Source organism: Phyllobates terribilis, unplaced genomic scaffold (assembly GCF_046119375.1).
Source record: "Phyllobates terribilis strain yellow unplaced genomic scaffold, ASM4611937v1 Scaffold_12__6_contigs__length_324123572, whole genome shotgun sequence".
In the NCBI taxonomy this organism is placed as follows: Eukaryota; Metazoa; Chordata; class Amphibia; order Anura; family Dendrobatidae; genus Phyllobates; species Phyllobates terribilis.
In genome coordinates, this window is record NW_027362772.1 from 78,908,566 (window position 1) to 78,932,365 (window position 23,800).

The window sequence follows — 23,800 nt, forward strand, 5'->3', positions numbered from 1 at the left end:
ATTTAAGCAATAGCTGTTAATTTACTGTTGATGCCACACTTTGCAATAACCTCAGTCTTTCTATTGATATCAGACTGCACAGTAACCTTTGTCTTGGTGACATTACTGATCCAGGTGTACAGTCATTCTGGTAAGAAAATGTGATAGCTCAGCCGCTTTGAAGTCCAAGGCTCGGAAGCCGGTAGTGCCGCAGGGGAAATATGATCAGAGAAAAAAAATCCAGGGTCTAGGACATACATGTATAACTCTGGCCCATGACACTAGAACCGCCAACCCCTATGTGGTGCCCATCATTCTGTATGGAGGACCAGGTGGTGCCCATCATTCTGAGAACATTCAGGACCTAAGAAAAACAAAATTAGCAAATAAGTTATTTGCTCATTTTGTTCTGTGTTATATGGCCAGTGTGAACATACACCTACATATTGCACTTATACTAACATGCGCCTGTCGTTTCAGTTTTGGACTGGGAACAGATTAGTTTATATAATTTTTCATTGGTCTCTTCTGCCCCAGTAGCCTGCCTGATATTCATGAACCATTAGCAGACATGCAGCCAATCTGACCTATATGAATCGCCTGGGGCAGGGCGCTGGCCTCGGGGCCACTGAATGCTGCAGACAGGAGCCGCAGTTACACTTTGCAGAGCCACCAATTCAGTACTCGCTTTAATTGTACACCATTACACCCCTTCAAGTAGTATACCAAGCCCTTAGTCGTGTAGAGGGTGCACCAAAGCCGCATCTGCATATTACTTTTATGCAAACTAAACCAGACATTTATAGGGGCAATGACCTTATATACCTGTGTAAGTGGTTTAGGTGATCTTTTTGGAGACTCCCTTTAACAGCACAGTTCCTGCAGAGAAACCTTACTCGATCTCTGCACCACTTACCCTGCACCCAGGCCATCACTAAGCAGTTAGAGCCTGCACCCAGTCATTCCCACGTGACAGGCCGGTATATCCCAGGTTGACAATGTACCGCACCTCATCCCTCTTCCTCAGGAGCTCAGTGCTGCAATCACCAAGCCCCTGAGGAAGCACCATATATAGCGCTAAACGCCGGATTGGATGTCTCAGCCCGACACTCAGGAACTGCAGCACCAACCCCGACGGCCATCTGTGGTGTATAAGCCTTTAACTAGTAATAGACATGACTTTTTGAAAGCATAAAAACCCTGACAAACCATATCAGAGTGGAGAAGAAAGTCAGAAATTGCCTTGATCTCCCAAAGGACAGACCATAATAAATCACCATAAAATCGGCAACAAGATAAAGAAATAATATTTATTTATAAAAGAATATTTAACACTTAAAATAATCAACAAGTTAAATAAAACGGTGCAAACCTTCCTAACCAAAGGGGCGCAACTAATCATAAATATCCCCACTAGGGGGCACTGCAAACAATCATTGCTACATGGGGCTTATACAAATAGATTAGAGATTATACATTGGGGGAGGGAATGGTTTAGTTTTTGGGGAGTAGAAAAATTGCAAACTTTGGTGCAGGACAACTTCTTTGGAAACTTGGAGTGGACAGTCTGAGATGTACTACTGATCCCAGGAATTGGAGTATTAGTGCAAATCTTCATCTGCTTGGAGTAGCCAACGATCCCAAGATTAAGGCACTTTTTTTATGAAAGTTCAGTGCACATTACAGCAACGCCCATGTAACTCCGGGTAGGGTGAGGTAGATGCAGACAAGGCCGCTCCCTGAGCTACTTGGCTAGTAATAGTCGGGTTTTTTTTTTTGCATTGTATTAGGATATGAATCAGTAATTGGGAACATTTTGGCACATATGTAAAGTAAAAAAACTTTAAAAACTACTGAAATAAAAGTCTTTCAAATAATACTGTCAGAACTAAACTTCCCACCTGGACCCAGTGCAAAGTATAAGATTACTACAAGTGAGTGCAAAAGAATAGAAAACCCAAAATCAGGCACAAGAGTCTACATGTCCGCAACTGGATACGTGGTATTAGCATATAATCCAGCCCAGATGTTCTCTCTGTGATGAGGGTCCAGACAGAAGCCAATGGCGGCCTCCGTCTCGGCGATCCGTCTCTGGAAGCGGCTGCGGTCTCGGGCGTACATTTCCCATGGTCCTTTCCGGGCCATTCTGTGAGCAAAGCTCCAGGTAACGATGGGGTGGACTGTGACTTTGGATGAGAAGCGCACCTGAAATAGACAGGGTTAAATATAAGACAACTTGTACAATAAAGCTTAATTATATCGGTGAGTCTATACATAGCAAGTCTGTGACTCCCCAGGGAGGAAAGGCCACACCATGAGATAATGAGCTACGTCAGATGACATGGCAGTCACGTGGCTGTCACTGACAGTCACAGTGACTGTCTAATCCCTGACTTCCTGTGAGAGCGTTCTTCTCCCATAGATCACCTGATTGTTTCAGGAGATGGCATCACGCCTCACAGGAGACCTTATGCAACGACATGAAATGTTAGATCTCAGTGTTGACCAAGAAAAGTCCCCAGGTAGAAATTAAGAATTTCCTCCCAGACTTACCCTAATTATCTCACGGCAAAGGCCCCAAGGGACTCTGAATATAGTATATTTTTGGCTACCATCTTTCCTGCAAGCAAAGAGGGTCTCCTTACTCAAGCTCAAGGGTTTGTCACTCATTTGGATGTACACAATTTACTGTAAAGCCCACCTTCTATTTTCTGGTGTGTATGGGGGACCTCAAGGGTGGGATGGGAAGAGAAGTTCCAGCCATGTTGAATTTTAGTACCTGATCCTTTCATCTGATGGCAATAAGTTGCCGCCAGAGGTGAGGAATACTTGTAGGCTCAGATTTACTTGGGTGGGAGAGCTTGTAGTCACATGGCTACACAGCCTGCCCAGCCTCTTTATAGGGTCATGAGAGGACTACCATTCCTGCCCAATGAAACCATCGGTGGCCAGCTTGGGTACACATTAAGGTGCTTAAATACCCCTCATTCTTAATGAATCACCCACTCCCCCACAAAGATGCTCAAATTTGGCTAATAAATGTGTAAAAAAGGCAAAGCAAGACTCTCCAACTGTATCACACTCATACTGTATCTTATCACTTACTTTCTTGGTGCAGTGGTCGGCTTTGTCTGTGGCCTTCTCCTTGGGCAGCGTGCACTTGTGAGTAGACCTGTATCCAGACAGCACTGGCTTCTTATACAACTTATTCTTCAGTTTTGGCTTTTCGGTAACAGTCCCACATTCCATTTTGACATCACAACATTCCGTAGCATCCAAAATCTGCTGCGTTTTGCGACTTTCGATGGAGACCTTCTTTGGCTGCTTGGGACCTTTTGTGGGCATGGCAAAAGAAAGCGGATTATACGGATCATCAGTGCGACAGAAGGATGCCCACAAGTCGTCGTTGTCTTCATGGGATGAATTACTCTCTTCATCCCAAGAGTCCTCATCAGACCAATCACTTCCCTCTCCGAGGACCTCATCACACTGGGACCCTGGAGTCCAGGACTCCTGCATACCACTGTCCATAGACACCTCTTCTTGGGAGAAGTCTAAAGCTTTAACACTGTCCACTTCAGACTCCTCAGAGGAGTCCATCTCCTCCGTTGGCACACAGATCATGGACATGATGATTGGGTTGGTACAAGATGTTAGAAGAACCTCTTGCTTTAGCATCTCCTCACATCCACTGTCCACTTCCATCTTAGTGATATCTCCTACAGTCTCCATCGTTAGACTGCATATCTCCCCATCCATCATTTTCTCTGGCTCCATCTGACCTTCCCAGTGACACTTTATAGTGACCATATTCATTGGCTGCTCACTCTTAGACATGACCACCCTCCTCTTGTAAAGGTACACGCTCAGTAGTGGTAACAGAACGTCCAGAACACTCCAGCACACCACCACGACGGCACGCAAGGCCTTGCTCATGAAGATACGAGGTAGCATCGTCCAATACAAGGTACGTTTCTGCAGGAAGTTCTTGCCCAAAGAAATAATGGTCTGTAAGATCCTGGCGGCCATTGTGACTATAACCACGTCTGTGCCAAAGTCAGTGAGGACAACCGGCAACTGCAGATGATCTTTCAGAACGTCAAACTGGGAAGAGGTGCCTCTATGCCAGCAGGTTGGAGAAGTCCAGTTTTTCCAGTATACGCAAAAGTTGAGATGGTCCAGTCCCATTCTGTAAAATACTAAAAAAATAGGCACGTTAGACTGTAGAATTAGAAAAGGGTCATAATCAATGAATAGATCGGTAGGACACACGACAACCCCACATGCTTAATGGCACACGTACTACTGCTCAATTCATGAAACAGTCATGGGGGGGGGGGTTTCAAGGATTGGACCCCATCGATTTGGTGGTTCAACTCCAATCCCACAAGACAAAAGCCTTTAAATATAATTTAGCGTTGTACTTAGGACTTCACAATGGTCACAACCAATATCCCACACGTCACTTTTTGGAGGAGTGGGTTGAGACAACCAGTACAGTGTAATCCCCAGATCAGAAATAGCTGATTCTCGTCCTTCAGTTTAAAGGGGTTGTCTCCTTTTAGAAACTCAATCTAAACACAAACTACTTCACTCACCCTACCTGAGACCACTGGCAAGTCTCTGCAGCATTGACATCACATCAACAGCGCTGCAGCCAATCACTGATCTGAGCAGGGCACTCCTTATACAGGCAGAGCTGCGACATGACATCAGACTGGGAATAGCAGTGGAGACTCATCAATACGAGCAAGGATATTTCTTTAGATAAACTGCACTCAAGAGATTGCCTGTAATCCAGAAAATGCCAGTCTAATGGGTTGTGAGTGATTGAACATTAGTGCTGGGTCAGAGGAAATACCAGCTCAGCAATCATGTGTGCTGTGGTGCATTGTTCAAGTTATCACAACTATTGCACAATACAACCTGGACTACACCCGTGCTGCATGTGTCAGTCACATGGGACCTCATCAACCCTGAGAAGTCACCAGACATCCCATTCACTTCTGTTGTACAGAGGGGAGCGGTCAGTCACATCACCCAGATCTGGGTGAAGTTTCGCTATGAAACAGCTTCATCAGGGGGTCTCCAGTAGGAACAAGTTATCTTCAATCCACAGGAGCCCCATAAGGTTGATCATACTGCAGTCATTCTCTAAGGGGGCTACTGGGAAAAAAAAGCCAAGCACAGCAGCCCCATAGGGAATAAATGGAGCAGCAATGAAGTGTGGGCACTGCCAGGTATCAAGGGGCCATAGTCTGAAAAATCAGTGCAGGTCTCGGCAGTGGGGTCGTCATGGAGAAGGGGGTAACTTATTCGGGACCCATTTAAAAGGATATAAGCAACACCACTCCCCCCCAATCCCTGACAATGAATGAACTCACATCAGCCCCATAGAGAGGACAGTAAACATTTACTACATAGATACATTTGGATCAACCCCAGAAACGTAAAAAGTCATATCCAGTCAGTACTAGAAGTAGCAGCAATACCTCGCATACATACCAGGGGGCGCTATCAGCCTGTGACCACGGCGCTCCAGCAGAAGTTAGCTACGGTCTCCTGGGCGGGCGGCTCCTGGATATTCCGGTGGAGGCTGAGGGAGGCGGCGGGTCGCACTTCAGCTCTTCCGACTTGTCTCTTGGTCAGGACACAGCACATTGGGGAGAGACGGCGACTTGTGTGCGGAGAACAGCTATCGGTACCGGCCATACCTAGTCATTGGGATCTGTTATCGTTGTATTTGTAGGTAGAGTAAAATGGCGAAAGCGCTCCGGAGAGTGGTTTATATAGGATTCTGAACGGACCAATGAGAGAGCAGAAGGCGTGGCCGTCGGAAAATTACGTGACGTACGGCTCGTAGTTCAATAATGTGGGGAGAGAGCGTGTTACCAAGGGGACGGGGCGGAGCCGGAAACATCACGTGCTAAATATAGTAACGGTGACGTCAGGAGAGTCCAGAAATGATGGGAAATACTGGAAACTGTGTGATATCCAGGGGAAAGAGACGAGGAAATAACGTCGGGAAAGCCGAGGTGTCGCTTTACGGTCGTGCAACGACTGGTATCAGTCACAGTGAGGAGGAAAACCCTCCATGTGTGACGTGTGGAGAGCAGCTATTATAGCCCGTGTCTCCCCCCATAACATAGAGAACCCATAACACAGAGATAACAAAAGACAGAGCCCCCATAACAGAGAGCCCCCATAACACAGGGACACAGAGCCCCCATAACACAGAGACAAAGAGCCCCCATAACACAGACACAGAGCCCCCATAACACAGAGACACAGCCCCCATAACACAGACACAGAGCCCCCATAACACAGAGACACAGCCCCCATAACACAGGGACACAGAGCCCTCATAACACAGGGACACAGAGCCCTCATGACACAGAGCCCCCATAACACAGCCCCCATAAAACAGGGAGACAGACCCCATAACACAGAGCCCCCATAACACAGGGAGACAGAGACCCCATAACACAGAGACACAGAGCCCCCACAACAGGGAGACAGACCCCATAACAGAAACACAGAGCCCCCATAACACAGGGAGACAGACCCCATAACACAGACACAGAGCCCCCATAGCACAGGGAGACAGAGCCCCCATAACACAAAGACCCCGAAACCTCATAACACAAGGAGACAGAGACCCTGTAACACAGAGACCACATAAGACAGAGAGAGAGAGCACCCATAACACAGAGAAACAGAGCCCCCATAACACAAGGAGACAGAGACCACATAAGACAGAGAGACAGAGCCCCCATAACACAGGGAAACAGAGACCACATAAGACAGAGAGACAGAGCCCCCATAACACAGGGAGACAGACCCCATAACACAGAGAAACAGCCCCCATAGCACAGACACAGAGCCCCCATAACACAGAGATCCCATAACACAGGAAGACAGAGACCCCATAACACAAAGACACAAAGCCCCCATAACATAGAGACACCGAGACCTCATAACACAGGGAGACAGAGACCCCATAACACAGAGACCACATAAGACAGAGAGACAGAGCCCCCATAACACAGAGACACCGAGACCTCAACACAGGGAGACAGAGACCACATAAGACAGAGAGACACAGAGCCCCCATAAGACAGAGACACAGACCCCATAACACAGAGACACAGAGCCCCCATAGCACAAAGAGACACAGAGACCCCATAACACAGGGAGACAGAGACCCCATAACACAGGGAGACAAAGCCCCCATAACACAGGAAGACAGGCCCTATAACACAGAGAGACACAGAGCCCCCATAACACAGAGACCCCATAACATAGGGAGACAGAGACCCCATGACACATACACAGAGCTCCCATAACACAGAGACAAAGAGCCCCCATAACACAGAGAGACAGAGCCCCAATAAGCAGAGAGACACAGAGCCCCCATAACACCGGGGGACAGAGACCCCATGACACAGAGCCACCATAAGACAGAGACACAGAGCACCCATAACACAGAGACACAGAGCCCCATAACACAGAGAGACAGAGCCCCCATAACACAGAGACACAGAGCCCCCATAACACAGAGAGACAGAGCCCCCATAACACAGAGACACAGAGCTCCATAACTGAGAAACACAGAGCCCCCATAACACAGACACAGAGCTCCCATAACACAGAGACAGAGCCCCCATAACAGAAAGAGACAGAGCCCTCATAACACAGAGCCCGCATAACAGAGACACAGAGCCCCCATAAGACAAACAGAGCCCCCATAACACAGACAAAGCCCCCATAACAGAGCCCAAATAACAGAGACACAGAGCCCCCATAACACAGAGACACAGCTCCCATAACACAGACAGAGCCCCCATAACACAAAGACACAGAGCCCCTATAACACAGAGACACCGAGACCTCATAACACAGGGAGATACAGACCACATAAGACAGAGAGACAGAGCCCCCATAGCACAGACACAGAGCCCCCATAGCACAAAGAGAAACAGAGCCCCCATAACACAGAGACCCCATAACACAGGGAGACAGAGCCCCCATAACACAGGGAGACAGGCCCCATAACACAGAAAGACACAGAGCCCCCATAACACAGACACAGAGCCCCCATAGCACATACACAGAGCTCCCATAACACAGGGAGACACAGAGCCCCCATAACACAGAGAGACAGAGCCCCCATAAGACAGAGCGACACAGAGTCCCCATAACACAGAGCCCCCATAAGACAGAGAGACACAGCCCCCATAGCACAGGGAGACGGAGACCCCATGACACAGAGCCCCCAAAAGACAGACACAGAGCACCCATAACACAGAGACACAGAGCCCCTATAACACAGACACAGAGCCCCATAACACAGAGACACCGAGACCCCATAACACAGAGAGACTGAGCCCCCATAACACAGACACAGAGCCCCCATAACGCAGAGACACAGAGCTCCATAACTGAGAAACACAGAGCCCCCATAACACAGACACAGAGCCCCCATAACACAGGGACACAGAGCCCCCATAACACAAAGAGACAGAGCCCCCATAACACAGAGCCCGCGTAACAGAGACACAGAGCCCCCATAACACAGACAGAGCCCCCATAACACAGACAAAGCCCCCATAACACAGAGCCCCATAACACAGAGACACAGCTCCCATAAAAGAGAGACAGAGCACCCTTAAGACAGACACAGAGCCCCCATAACAGACACACAGCCCCCATAAGACAGAGACACAGAGCCCCCATAACAAAGAGACACAGAGCCCTCATAACAGTGAGACAGAACCCCATAACAGAGAGACACAGAGCCCTCATAATACAGAGCCCTCATAACAGACACAGAGCCCCCATAACACAGAGACACCGAGACCCCATAACACAGGGAGACAGAGACCCCATAACACAGAGACCACATAAGACAGAGAGAGCCCCCATAACAGAGAGGACAGAGCACCCATAACACAAAGACACAGAGCCCCCATAACAGAGACACCGAGACCTCATAAGACAGAGAGACACAGAGCCCCCATAACAGAGAGACACAGAGCCCCCATAATACAGAGCCCCCATAACAGAGACAGAGCCCCCATAACACAGAGACACCAAGACCTCATAACACAGGGAGACAGAGACCCCATAGCACAGAGACCACATAAGACAGAGAGAGAGAGAGCCCCCATAACACAGGGAGACAGAGACCACATAAGACAGAGAGACACAGAGCCCCCATAAGACAGAGACACAGAGCCCCCATAACACAGGGAGACAGAAAACCCATAACAGAGACACAGAGCCCACATAACACAGGGAGACAGACCCCATAACACAGAGACACAGAGCCCCCATAGCACAAAGAGACACAGAGCCCCTATAACACAGAGACACAGTGCCCCCATAACACAGAGACCCCATAACACAGGGAGACAGCCCCCATAACACAGAGAGGTAGAGCCCCCATAACACAAAAACACAGAGCCCCCATAACACAGAGAGACAGAGCCCCCATAACACAAAGACACAGAGCCCCCATAACACAGAGACACCGAGACCTCATAACACAGGGAGATGGAAACCACATAAGACAGAGAGACACAGAGTCGCCATAAGACAGAGACACAGAGTCCCCATAACACAGGGAGACAGAGACTCCATGACACAGAGCCCCCATAACACAGAGCACCCATAACACAGAGGCACAGAACCCCCGTAACACAGAGACACAGAGCCCCCATAACACAGAGACACAGAGCCCCCGTAACACAGACTGAGGCCCCCATAACACAGAGACATAGAGCTCCATAACTGAGAAACACAGAGCCCCCATAACACAGACACAGAGCCCCCATAACACAGGGACACCGAGACCCCATAACACAGAGAGACAGAGCCCCCATAACACAAAGACACAGAGCCCCCATAACACAGAGACACCGAGACCTCATAACACAGGGAGATGGAGACCACATAAGACAGAGAGACACAGAGTCACCATAAGACAGAGACACGGAGTCCCCATAACACAGGGAGACAGAGACCCCATAACAGAGACACAGAGCTCCCATAACACAGGGAGACAGACCCCATAACACAGAGACACAGAGCCCCCATAGCACAGACACAGAGCCCCCATAGCACAAAGAGACACAGAGCCCCCATAACAAAGGGAGACAGAGACCCCATGACACAGAGCCCCCATAACACAGAGCACCCATAACACAGAGACACAGAACCCCCGTAACACAGAGACACAGAGCCCCCATAACACAGAGACACAGAGCCCCCGTAACACAGAGAGACTGAGGCCCCCATAACACAGAGACATAGAGCTCCATAACTGAGAAACACAGAGCCCCCATAACACAGACACAGAGCCCCCATAACACAGGGACACAGAGCCCCCATAACACAAAGAGACAGCCCCCATAACACAGAGACACAGAGCCCGCATAGCAGAGACACAGAGCCCCATAACACAGACAGAGCCCCCATAACAGAGAGACACAAAGCCCCCATAACACAGACAAAGCCCCCATAACACAGAGCCCCATAACACAGAGACACAGAGCCCCCATAACACAGAGACACCGCTCCCATAAAAGAGACAGAGCCCCCTTAAGACAGAGACACAGAGCCCCCATAACAGAGACACAGCCCCCATAACACAGAGACAGAGCCCCCATAAGGCAGAGACACAGAGCCTCCATAACAAAGAGACACAGAGCCCTCATAACAGTGAGACAGAGCCCCCATAACGGAGAGACACAGAGCACCCATAACACAGATACACCGAGACCCCATAACACAGAGACACAGAGCCCTCATAAGACAGAGAGACACAGAGCCCCCATAACACAGGGAGACAGACCCCATAACACAGAGACACAGAGCCCCCTTAAGACAGAGACACAGCCCCCATAACACAGAGACACAGAGCCCCCATAACACAGGGAGACAGAGACCCCATAACGCAAAGACACAAAGCCCCCATAACACAGAGACACCGAGACCTCATAACACAGGGAGACAGAGCCCCCATAACACAGAGACACATAGCCCCCATAACATAAAGACTCAGAACCGCCATAACACAGAGACACAGAGCCCCCATAACACAGAAACCCCATAACACAGGGAGACAGAGCCCCCATAACACAGGGAGACAGAGACCCTATAACACAAAGCCCCCATAACACAGAGACACCGAGACCTCATAACACAGGGAGACAGAGACCACATAAGACAGAGAGACACAGAGCCGCCATAAGACCGAGACCACATAAGACAGAGAGACAGAGCCCCCATAACACAGAGACACCGAGACCTCATAACACAGGGAGACAGAGACCACATAAGACAGAGAGACACAGAGCCCCCATAACACAGAGACCACATAAGACAGAGAGAGAGCCCCCATAACACAAAGACACAGAGCCCCCATAACACAGACACCGAGACCTCATAACACAGGGAGACAGAGACCACATAAGACAGAGAGACACAGAGCCCCCATAAGACAGAGACACAGAGCCCCCATAACAGAGGGAGACAGAGACCCCATAACAGAGACACAGAGCCCCCATAACACAGGGAGACAGACCCCATAAAACCAGGGGAGGAGTCCTGAGGAGATAATTTGCATATTCCCACTGCATTTTGGGGTAAGTGAAGAGTCTCCGCGAGCTCAAAGAACACTGGATTTTGGCTGTTGGAGCTGAAAAGAGGACATCGATAAACCGCGCGCCTACCGACGCGCGCATTTTGAAGCTTTTTTTTTAATCTTTTTTCACTGTTTTCAGAACATTAACAGTAAGAACATGGAAGAGTCCAGGAGCCATTTGGTGAGCTGCATATCCTGCTACATGTTCACAGACTTGCCAGTGGAAAAGCCAAACTTCACATGCCAGAAATGCAAGCTTGTGTCCCTGTTGGAGGAAAAGTTGCAAAATCTAGAAGAGAGGTTAACTACCTTGAAAATCATTAAGGAAGGTGAAGAGTTCTTAGACAGAGCAGAATTATCTCTTCATGATTCAGAAAGAGAAGAAATTCGAACTGCACCTGACGAAACAGAGGAATGGAAGCATGTGACCCAGAGAAGCAGGAGGATCGAGAGGCAGTCAGCACCCATACTGCTCAGGAACCAGTACCAGGCTCTCACGCAGGAGAACCATGAAGAAATACAGCAAAATAAGACTTTGCCAGCAATGAATAACCTTGTAAGCCCTCAGAATCCTCCTGGATGGAGAAAGAAGAATGTTGTGAAGAAAAAACGGAGAGTGGTGTGGTCATGGGGGATTCCCTGTTAAGAGGAACAGAGGCCGCTATCTGCAGACCAGACATAACCTCAAGAGAAATGTGCTGTCTTCCAGGAGCAAAAATTAAAGATGTGTCTGACAGGATATCAAGACTCTTCTGACCTACAGATCACTACCCATTCCTGCTAATACATGTGGGGACAAATGACACCGCAAGAAAGGACCTGGAAACCATCTGCAGTGACTTTGAAGACTTAGGGTATGTGCACACGATGCAGAAATGCTCAGGATTTTTTCCTGAGCGTTTCTGCATCTCTCTGGCAGGAAAAAACGCATGCGGATTGTACATGCAGTTTCCTGCCAGGGACATGCGGAAATGAAGCGGTCTTCACTTTCATTTCCGCATGCGGGTTGACAAGCGCTTCCCAAGCGATTTTAGCATCACTTGGAAAGTGCTTGTCAACTTCACACTATATAAATCCATGCAGCCGGCATGGATTTATATAGTGTGTGATGTCAAAAAATAAAAAATAAATCTATACGTTACCATCTGATGGCCCCCGGTGTCCTGCTTCATCGGTCCCGGCTGCCGACAGTGAAGACTGTAGGACCTTCCGACGTCAGCGTCACGTGACCCGTCACATGACTCTGACGTCAGCGAAGGTCCTACATTCGCCCGCGAAGTGCGCGGGAAGCTGGCAGGACGCAGCGCGGGCCGTCAGAAGGTGAGAATATATATATTTTTTATTTTATTCTTTTTTTTTTAATGGTACCTGGGTCTGGATGAGAGTCCTCTCCTCCACACCCGGGTACCATCCGCACATTAGACCGCATGAAAAGCGCATCAACATATACAGTGATGCGGATTCCATGCGGTCTAATGCAAGTCAATGGCGGCAAAAGAGCAGCGTTTCCGCAAAATTAATTGACATGCTGCGGATTTTTGACCGCAGCGTTTACGCTGCGGAAAAATCCGCATCATGGGCACAGCACATGCGGATTTCCATTGGGGAACATTGCTGCCCTTCTACCATGCGTTTTTCATGCGTTTCTGCGGCGTTTACGCAACTGCAAAAACGCCGCGGAAACGCATGAAAAACGCATCGTGTGAACTCAGCCTTAGGCAAGAAAGTGAAAGAATTGGGAGCGCAGGTGGTCTTCTCATCCATCCTCCCAGTGGATGGCCATGGAACAATGAGGTGGAATAAGATTCTACAGGTGAACAACTGGCTATGTCGATGGTGCCGTCAACAAGGATTTGGATTTCTGGATCACGGAATGAATTACCTATACGATGGACTACTTGCTAGAGATGGGGTGCACCTTACGAAGACTGGAAAACATGTATTTGGAAGTCACCTTGCTACACTCATCAGAAGAGCTTTAAACTAGAACAATGTGGGAAGGGAAGCAAAAGGCCAGAAAAAGCCATACAGCTGACAAATACTATTGAGATCTCTGCTACTGGAAGTGGAAAAGAAGAACAAAGACAAAACAATTTAAATAATAAAAATATGGGAGGAAGAGAAACCAATCACAAACTAAAATGTTTTTATACAAATGCACAAAGCATGGGCAACAAACAAGGAGAATTGGAACTACTAATGCAGGAAAAGGAATATGATGTCATTGGAATCACTGAAACTTGGTGGGACGATACACATGATTGGAATAAAAGGCTAAAAGGATACAACTTATTTGCAAGAAACAGACTTGATAAACGAGGAGGAGGTGTTGCATTGTATGTTAGAAAAGCGTATATCTGCACAGAGATTGAAGCTTCAGAGACTGGGAGTTCTGTGGAAACTGTTTGGGTAAGAATACAAGGAGAGAACAACGGAAAGGACACCATTGTAGGCATTTACTACAGGCCACCTGGGCAAGCTGAAGATATGGATGAACTCTTTATGTATCAAATGACCAAGTTCTCCAAAAAATATGACGTAGTGGTCATGGGAGATTTCAACTATCCAGACATTTGTTGGGAATCTCTCTCAAGTAAAGCTAACAGTTCAAGCAAATTCTTATCCTCTCTTGCTGACAACTTTATCTTCCAAAAGGTAGGGGAGAAAACAAGGGGATCTGCTACTTTGGATCTAATCCTTATAAACAGGGAGGAAATGGTTGAGGAGGTAAAGGTGGCTGGGACCCTAGGAGGCAGCGATCATGCTATTATAGAATTTTGGATAACTAGAGGAGGAAGACATGTGAAGACTCAAACTTCAAGGTTAGATTTTAGAAAGGCAGATTTTAAGAGACTCAGAAAGAGAATAGGAGGGATCCAATGGCTGGATGTCCTTAAGGACAAAAATGTCCAGGAAGGATGGGAAATTTTTAAAAATGAGATTCTCAAAGCACAATCGTTAACAATCCCGAAAAGTAGGAAGAATGGGAAGCATTTAAGGAAACCAGGATGGATGAACACAGAACTTAAACACATGCTAAAAAGAAAGAAAGAAATGTTTATTAAATGGAAAGAGGGAGGCACATCTAAAGAAGATTATAATGCAGTCTGCAGATCCTGCAGGGCACGTATCAGGTTAGCTAAAGCTGACAATGAATTAAGGCTTGCAAGAGATGTCAAAAGCAATAAAAAAGGATTTTGGGGGTATGTCAAAAGTAAAAGAAAAGTCAAAGATGCTATAGGATTTTTACAGGATGAAAATGGAGAAATGGTAAGAGAGGATGTTGAGAAGGCCGAACTTTTTAATTCCTATTTTGCATCTGTTTTCTCTCAGAAAGAAAATGTAACATCAACTGATCTTCACTGTCCTTTTAAAGGAATAGAGGAATCCAAGTTATCTGTAAACAGAAAGATTGTGAGGGAATATTTAGCTAACATAAATGAGTTCAAGTCTCCAGGTCCAGATGAATTACACCCCAGAGTACTGAAGGAGATCGTAGAAGAAATTTTAGAACCACTCTCCATAATCTTTGAAAATTCTTGGAGAACAGGAGAAGTCCCAGAAGACTGGAGAAGAGCAAATGTTGTTCCTATCTTCAAAAAGGGGAAGAAGGTGGACCCAGGGAACTATAGGCTGGTGAGTCTGACTTCTATACCAGGAAAGATCTTTGAACAAATTATTAAACAACATGTATGTAAGTACATGGATAAGAATGAAGTGATTAACCAGAGTCAGCATGGGTTTGTAACTAACAAGTCATGTCAGACTAACTTAATTTCCTTCTATGACAGAATCACTGACTGGGTGGATCAGGGAAATGCTGTAGATATAGTATATCTTGACTTCAGAAAAGCATTTGACAAAGTATCTCACACCATCCTTATTGAAAAAATGACCAAGTATGCAATGGACCAGGCAACTGTTAGGTGGATTCATAACTGGCTTAGTGATCGGACTCAAAGGGTGGTTGTAAATGGCTTCACATCCAGCTGGATGAATGTCTCAAGTGGGATACCACAGGGCTCTGTCCTGGGCCCTGTATTGTTCAACATCTTTATCAATGATTTAGATGAAGGAATTGAGGGTAAACTGATTAAATTTGCTGATGACACAAAGCTAGGAGGGATAGCTAATACTAGAGAAGAGAGAGAGAGGATTCAAAAAGACCTAAATAAACTGGAGCAGTGGGCAGCAACCAACAGAATGGTTTTTAACAGGGAAAAATGCAAAGTACTACATCTGGGCAATAAAAATGAAAAAAGCATATACAGAATGGGAGGAATAGAGCTAAGCAACAGTACATGTGAAAAAGACTTAGGTATACTAATAGATCATAGACTGAACATGAGTCAACAGTGTGATGCAGCAGCAAAAAAGGCAAATACAATTCTGGGATGTATTAACAGAAGCATACAGTCTAGATCACGTGAAGTCATTATCGGTCTTTACTCCTCTTTGGTCAGACCTCATCTGGAATACTGTGTACAGTTTTGGGCACCACATTTTAAAAAAGACATAGACAAACTGGAGCAAGTTCAGAGAAGAGCGACCAGAATGGTGACTGGTCTGCAAACCATGTCCTATGAGGAACGGTTGCAGGATTTGGGAATGTTTAGCTTGCAAAAAAGAAGACTGAGAGGAGACTTAATAGCTGTCTACAAATATGTCAAGGGCTGTCACATTGTAGAAGGATCATCTTTATTCTCATTTGCACAAGGAAAGACTAGAAGCAATGGGATGAAACTAAATGGGAGGAGACACAGATTAGATATTAGAAAAAACTTTTTGACAGTTAGGGTGATTAATGAGTGGAACAGGCTGCCACGAGAGGTGGTGAGTTCCCCTTCAATGGACGTCTTCAAGCAGAGGCTGGACAGACATCTGTCTGAGATGATCTAGTGAATCCTGCTTTGAGCAGGGGGTTGGACCAGATGACCCAGGAGGTCCCTTCCAACTCTACCATTCTATGATTCTATGATAACACAGAGACACAGAGCCCCCATAGCACAAAGAGACACTTAGCCCCCATAACATAGAAACACAGAGCCCCCATAACACAGAGACACAGAGCCCCCATAACATAGAGACCCCATAACACAGGGAGACAGAGCCCCCATAACACAGGGAGATGGGCCCCATAACAGAGAGACGCAGAGCCCCCATAACACAGACACAGAGACCCCATGACACATACACAGAGCTCCCATAACACAGAGAGACACAGAGCCCCCATAGCAGAGAGAGACAGAGCCCCCATAACACACTGAGACAGAGACCCCATGACACAGAGCCCCCATAAGACAGAGACACAGAGCACCCATAACACAGAGACACAGAACCCCTGTAACACAGACACAGAGCCCCCATAACACAGAGACACAGAGCCCCATAACACAGAGAGACAGAGCCCCCATAACACAGAGCCTCCATAACAGAGACACATAGCCCCCATAACACAGACACAGAGCCCCCATAACACAGAAACTAAGAGCCCTCATAGCACAGAGACACAGAGCCCCCATAACACAGAGAGACAGAGCCCCTGTGACATGCAGAAGTAGTGCTGTTGCTTCAAAAACATACAGCAACTGTTACAAATAACACAAGCACAGGAGACAGGAAGTGTTGTGCTTCAGAAGCATTCAGCAACTAGAGGGGTTAACACAGTCACATTAGACAGTGAGTGTTTTAGCAAAGCCCCAGGGGGATTATGGGGAACTTGTTATTGTAGCCTGTCTGATGCCCAAGAGAAAGGTGGTGTGTTATCTGGATCTGACAGAAGGCAACTGAACAGGATTCAGATCAGGAGAGAAACTAAACACTGGTCAGATAAACTCCCTGATCTAACAGTGCAGAGTATTACAGGGTAGGAAGATAAGGACTGGAAGGAAGCCTGTCATAGAGATCATCTCCTTAATTACACCCTTCCCCCCCTCCATCTCTATGCAGGATAAAGAATGCTGTGTACTATTGAGTCCTGTGAAGGAAAAGCCTGTGGCTGTGTATGCATAGAAGTGTGCTGCTAAGAGATCTAATCTATGCTGAATTATGCTACTGAAGAGACTGTAATACTGTGCCTTGTGAAGAAACTACTGTATTGTTACTGGAGCCGGTTGCTCAAGAAACTCAGACTGTACTGTAATGATGATTGTTGCTGTAATATCCCTGAATTGCACTGGCTGTGCTTCAGATCAAATTCCACTGTTAAACAAGACTCTTGTTAGATGTGTCTGGTCAGCAATTGAATCTATTGTGTGCCTGAGAGAAGCTGCAGCCTATGGTCGCCCTGAGTAACGGTTCCCCCAGGATTCCAACAAATTCATGAAACCCGTCTCGCCCTATCTGAACCTAGCGGTGTGCGTGTAACTTTGGTGGCCCGTACGGGGAATCCTGAGCAGGACTTAGCGTGTAGAGGGAGAAGTGGAAAAGTGTCTGGAAAGACACAGCAGCGTATAGAAGGAGAAGTGGAAAAGTGTCTGGAAAAGCACAGCAGCACAGCACCTCAATTCAACTCTGCTACTCCAGTTAAAGGGGACCAGCCCTAAAGAAAAACTCACTTTCAGCAATGGATGTGGAAATACAAATGGACAGAATTAGTGAGCTGTTTCTTCAGTTAACCTGTGAAGAATTGAGAACAGTAGCAGAGCATATAAAGATGTTGTAACGGGTCTGGGAGGCGGAACCTCTGAGCAACTATACAAGGGGGCGATCCTTGTAAGGAAGCGGGTGGTGACCAGGGAAGACGGGCAGGTAGTCACAGCAGGTGACCGGGACAGTCTCTGGGTAACGGGCAGGAGGTCACGGAAAGTGACCGGAACAGTCTCTGGGTAAACGGGCAGGAGGTCACAGCAAGTGACCGGGGCAGTCTCTGGGTAAACGGGCAGGAGGTCACAGCAAGTGACCGGGGCAGTCTCTGGGTGAACGGGCAGGAGGTCACAGCAAGTGACCGGGACAGTCTCTGGGTATAGGGTTGGTACGACCTGTGACGGCTGAGCCTCCAGGTAGGCTAGCAGGCGGATGGCAGGTGTGTGCTCCCAGGTGAGCAGGCGAGAGTCTCTGGATAAGCAGGTGGTCACAGCATGTGACGGCGGAGCCTCCAGGTAGGCTAACAGGCGGATGGCAGGTGTGTGCTCCCAGGTGAGCAGGCGAGAGTCTCTGGATAAGCAGGTGGTCACAGCATGTGACGACGGAGCCTCCAGGTAGGCTAACAGGCAGATGCAGATGAGTGCTCCCAGGTGAGCAGGCGAGAGTCTCTGGATAAGCAGGTGGTCACAGCATGTGACGGCGGAGCCTCCAGGCAGGCTAACTGGCAGGTAGCAGATGAGCGCTCCCAGGTGAGCAGGCAAGAGTCTCTGGACTGGCAGATGGTCACAGCACGTGACGGCGGAGCCTCCAGGTAGGCTAACAGACAGGTAGCAGGTGAGCGCTCCCAGGTGAGCGGGCAAGCTGGTCCATAGACAGACTGACAGGTGTCGGAAGGCAGACCGTCGGACCTCAGGCTAGCAAGCAGGAAAGCGGATGACAGGCAGGAATCAGGCAGCAAACTGGCAGGAAACTGGCAGGTAACTGGCAGGTAACAGGCAACGGGACCTGAGGGCTGAAGCAGAGTAGTGAACAGTGCAACAACATTGCTCGGGCACCTCCATTTTGGAGGAGGTGCCTTATATATGGTGAAGTCCTCCGGCCATTGGCCGGGGACTCCTTAGGACGGCGCGCGCGGCCCATTTAAGAGGGGGGAGCGCGCGCGCCCTAAGCACCGTGGCCGGGAAGGAGCGCGCGCTGCCAGCAGAGCGGGAGGAGGACGCCGGGCTCGGAGCGGAGAGGTGAGGGGAACAGCGTCCCTGCCTAGCAGGGGGCAGGGACGCCGACGCTACAGTACCCCCCCCCCTTTTTAGGCCAGACAGAAATTTAGCAAGGATGAGAGGGGCATGGATGTTCTCCCGGGGCTCCCACGTTCTCTCCTCAGGACCAAACCCCTTCCAATCTACTAGAAAAAAGGTCTTTCCTCTTACCCTTTTTGTGGCCAGAATGTTCTCTACCTCAAACTCGTCTTCAGCAAAAACCGGAGCAGGAGGCGTACCTGTAGACTTGGAAAAAGAGTTAAGTACCACGGGTTTGAGGAGAGATACATGGAAGGAGTTAGGGATCCGTAGGTTGGCCGGGAGTTTCAATTTCTAGGCCACCAGGTTGATCTGACTGATAACCTCCAGAGGACCGATGAACCGAGGCCCTAACTTATAGGAAGGAATCTTGAGCCGGACATACTTGGACGAGAGCCAGACTTTATCCCCAGGACGGAATTGTGGAGGATCCAGACGTTTTTTGTCAGTGTGTCTTTTCATCCGCTCGGACGACTGAAGGAGTGCGGATCGGGTACTCTCCCAAATGGAGGAAAATTTGTTAACGAGAGATTCCGCAGCCGGATTATCCACCAAGGTGGAGACGGGAAATGGGATCCGAGGATGCTGACCGAAGACTACAAAAAACGGGGATTTGGAGGAAGATTCGCTCTCGTGGTTATTGTACGAGAATTCAGCCCATGGCAGGAGATCCACCCAGTCAGAATGGTGGGCATTAACGAAGTGCCGGAGGTAACTGGTCAGGTTCTGATTGATCCGCTCCACTTGACCATTAGACTGTGGGTGGTAAGCGGAGGAGAAGTCCAGGGTGACGTCTAGCAGTTTACAAGTGGCTCTCCAGAAGCGTGAGGTGAACTGTACCCCACGATCCGACACGATGTGGAGGGGCAGGCCATGAAGACGAAAGATGTGGCGGATAAAATCTTTAGCCAGCTCGGGTGCAGACGGGAGGCCTGGCAGGGGAACGAAATGAGCCATCTTGGAAAAGCGGTCAGCGACCACCCAAATGACCGTACAACCAGCAGAGACGGGGAGATCAGTTATGAAGTCCATAGCTATATGCTGCCAGGGGGCAGCAGGTACAGGAAGCGGAAGGAGGCGACCGGCTGGCAGATGTCTCGGAACCTTGTTGCGGGCGCAGGACACACAGGCAGAAACAAAGTCAATTACGTCCTTGTGCAGGGTAGGCCACCAGTAGTGCCGGGTAATAAGCTGGAGGGTCTTTTTCTGACCGGCGTGGCCAGCTAGTTTAGACGAGTGACCCCAGTGTAGGATCTTCTCCCGATCAGGTACTGATACGAACGTCTAACCGGGAGGGAGACGATTTAGACTCACGGGAGCCACCTGCATTACTCTGGCGGGATCGATGATGTGTTTAGGTTCCTCCTCGAGATCAGACACCAGAAAGGATCGGGATAAGGCGTCCGCCTTGATGTTTTTGTCAGCCGGGCGAAAATGAAGAACAAAATCAAAGCGAGCAAAAAACAAGGACCACCGGGCTTGGCGCGGGTTAAGTCTCTGGGCATGCTGGAGGTAAGCCAAGTTCTTGTGGTCAGTGTAAATTATTACCGGGTGAAGAGCCCCTTCGAGCAGGTAACGCCACTCCTCCAATGCCAGCTTGATGGCCAATAACTCTCGATGTCCTATGGAATAGTTGCGCTCCGAAGGGGAGAAGAGTTTGGAGAAGAAGCCACAAGTTACCATTCTCCCGGAAGACGATTTTTGGGTAAGTACCGCTCCGGCTCCAGAGGAGGAGGCGTCAACTTCCAGGAAGAACTGCTTGTTGCCATCTGGGCGATGCAGCACCGGGGCGGAAGAGAAGGCCTGTTTTAAGGAAAGAAAGGCCTCCTCTGCTTCGGGCAGCCACTCTTTGGGATTAGTGCCCTTACGGGTGAGCGCAGAAATTGGGGCAGTCCGGGAAGAGAAGTGCGGTATGAAGAGGCGGTAGTAGTTGGCGAAGCCCAGGAACCGCTGAATGGCCTTCAACCCCTCCGGTCGAGGCCACTTCTCGATGGCAGTTTCTCAGGATCCATTCGTAGGCCGGTCTGAGAAATTATATAGCCCAAAAACGGAAGCGAGGTCTGCTCAAAAAGGCACTTCTCATATTTAGCGAAGAGGTGGTTCTGCCTGAGCCTGAGCAGGACCTGACGAACATCCCTCCGGTGAGTCTGGAGATCCGGAGAGAAGACCAAGATGTCGTCCAGGTACACCACCACGCAGGAGTAGAGAAGGTCCCGGAAGATGTCATTGACCAACTCTTGAAAGACGGCGGGAGCGTTACAGAGACCGAAGGGCATTACCAGATATTCATAGTGGCCGTCCCGGGTGTTGAATGCCGTCTTCCATTCATCCCCCTGACGGATACGGACCAGGTTGTACACCCCACGGAGGTCCAGTTTGGTGAAGATTCTAGCCCCCCTCAGACGATCAAATAATTCCGGAATGAGCGGAAGGGGGTACTTATTCTTCACCGTGATCAGGTTTAGGCCTCTATAGTCTATGCAGGGACGGAGAGAGCCGTCCTTCTTTTTAACGAAGAAGAAGCCTGCTCCTACCGGGGAGGTAGATTAATCCCCGGGCCAGGTTCTCCTCAATATATTCGGACATAGACCGGGTCTCAGCAGCGGACAATGGGTAAATACGCCCACGGGGAGGAGTAGTACCGGGTAACAGGTCGATAGGGCAGTCGTATGGTCTATGAGGGGGTAGTGTCTCTGCCTCCTTTTTATTAAAGACATCAGCATATGACCAATAAGGAATCGGAAGTCCAGGTAGATTAGCTGGGGTAGGAGAAGGACGGACGGGATGGACGGGAACCAAACAAGTCTTATGGCAGTCTTGTCCCCAGCGAAGGACTTCTCCTGTCTGCCAGTCAAGCACGGGTGCATGTCTCTGGAGCCAAGGTAGGCCTAGCAAGAGGGCATGAGAGAGTCCAGGCAGAACATGAAAGGAGATACTCTCAGAATGCAGCATTCCCACCTGCAGAGTAATGGATTCGGTGATGAGTTGGATGGGACGTGGTAAGAGGCCCCCATCCACGGCAGCGACAGATAAGGGTACAGCCAGAGGTTTGGTGGGGATGCGGTATTTCTCTACCAGGGACTGTGAAATAAGATTCCCGGCTGCTCCAGAGTCAAGTTGGGCTAGTTCGAAATAACGGTTCTCCCCGCAGACGATTGAGACTGACAACAGTAGAGATGGAGAGGATTTATTCTTGTCTAGGACGACCTCTCTGAGCGATCCTAGACACAGGCGTTTCCCGACCTCTCCGGGCAGGTACGGATCCGGTGCTCCTTACTGCCACAGTAGAAGCAGCTCCCCTCGGCACGGCGTAAGTCTTGACGGGTTTTGACCATCTTGGTCTGGTCGACCTGCATAGGCTCAGGAGAGTGTGCCTGGGGAGAAACGGAGGGAATAACGGGTTTCTGGAAGATGGGAGCTAGACGTGGAAACCTTCTCTCACGAGAGACCTCTTTGGCGCGCTCCTGGAACCGTAGGTCAATCCGGGTGGCAAGAGTTATTAAGTCGTCAAGAGTGGTAGGAATGTCCCGACCGGCGAGTTCATCTTTAATACGGCCGGACAGACCCTCCCAGAAGACAGACACCAGAGCGTCGTTATCCCAGGCCAGCTCCGAGGCAAGGGTACGGAACCGTATGGCATATTGGCCCACGGTGAGATCTCCCTGACGGAGGCGTAGCAGAGACGATGCGGATGAGGTCTTCCGTCCGGGTTCATCGAAGACTTTCCGGAAAGCCGTGAGAAAGGCTGACAAGTCGGACACCAGAGGGTCTCCTCTCTCCCCTAGAGGATTCAGCCAAGCCAGAGCCTCCCCCGTGAGGTGGGACATGATAAAGGCCACTTTGGACCGGTCGGAGATAAACTGGTGGGACAAGAGTTCGAAGTGCAGGGTGCACTGGTTTATGAAGCCCCGAGCTTGAGCGGGGTCGCCTCCGTAGCGAGGAGGTGCGGAAAGCCGGGGTCCAGGACAGGATACCATGGTATTGGTGGGCAGCGGCGCTGCCGGGTTGCGAGTCATGACACTAGCGGTGGTTGCTGGTGGAGCAGTCAGAGTGTCCAGGTGAGAGTTGACATTCCGCAGGTGACCCAGGATGGACTCCTGTTGGGACCTCTGACGGGACAGTTCATGACATAGGTCCGAGAGCGAGGGAGCTTGGGTACCACCGGGTTCCATGGCCCGAGCAAACTGTAACGGGTCTGGGAGGCGGAACCTCTGAGCAACTATACAAGGGGGCGATCCTTGTAAGGAAGCGGGTGGTGACCAGGGAAGATGGGCAGGTAGTCACAGCAGGTGAC

At 49.1% G+C, this 23,800-nt stretch overlaps 1 protein-coding gene across 1 annotated transcript; it reads right to left on the minus strand.

Annotated features, from left to right (window-relative positions):
* Positions 1 to 1,275: 1,275 nt before the first annotated feature.
* On the minus strand, positions 1,276 to 5,761 carry LOC141172145 (uncharacterized). Its single transcript, XM_073656015.1, has 3 exons — positions 5,485 to 5,761; positions 3,085 to 4,178; positions 1,276 to 2,184 (listed from the first exon to the last, which is right to left on the minus strand). The coding sequence occupies exons 2-3, from the start codon at positions 4,165 to 4,167 to the stop codon at positions 1,957 to 1,959; spliced, it is 1,311 nt and encodes a 436-aa protein (XP_073512116.1). The 5' UTR covers positions 4,168 to 4,178; positions 5,485 to 5,761; the 3' UTR covers positions 1,276 to 1,956.
* Positions 5,762 to 23,800: the final 18,039 nt, after the last annotated feature.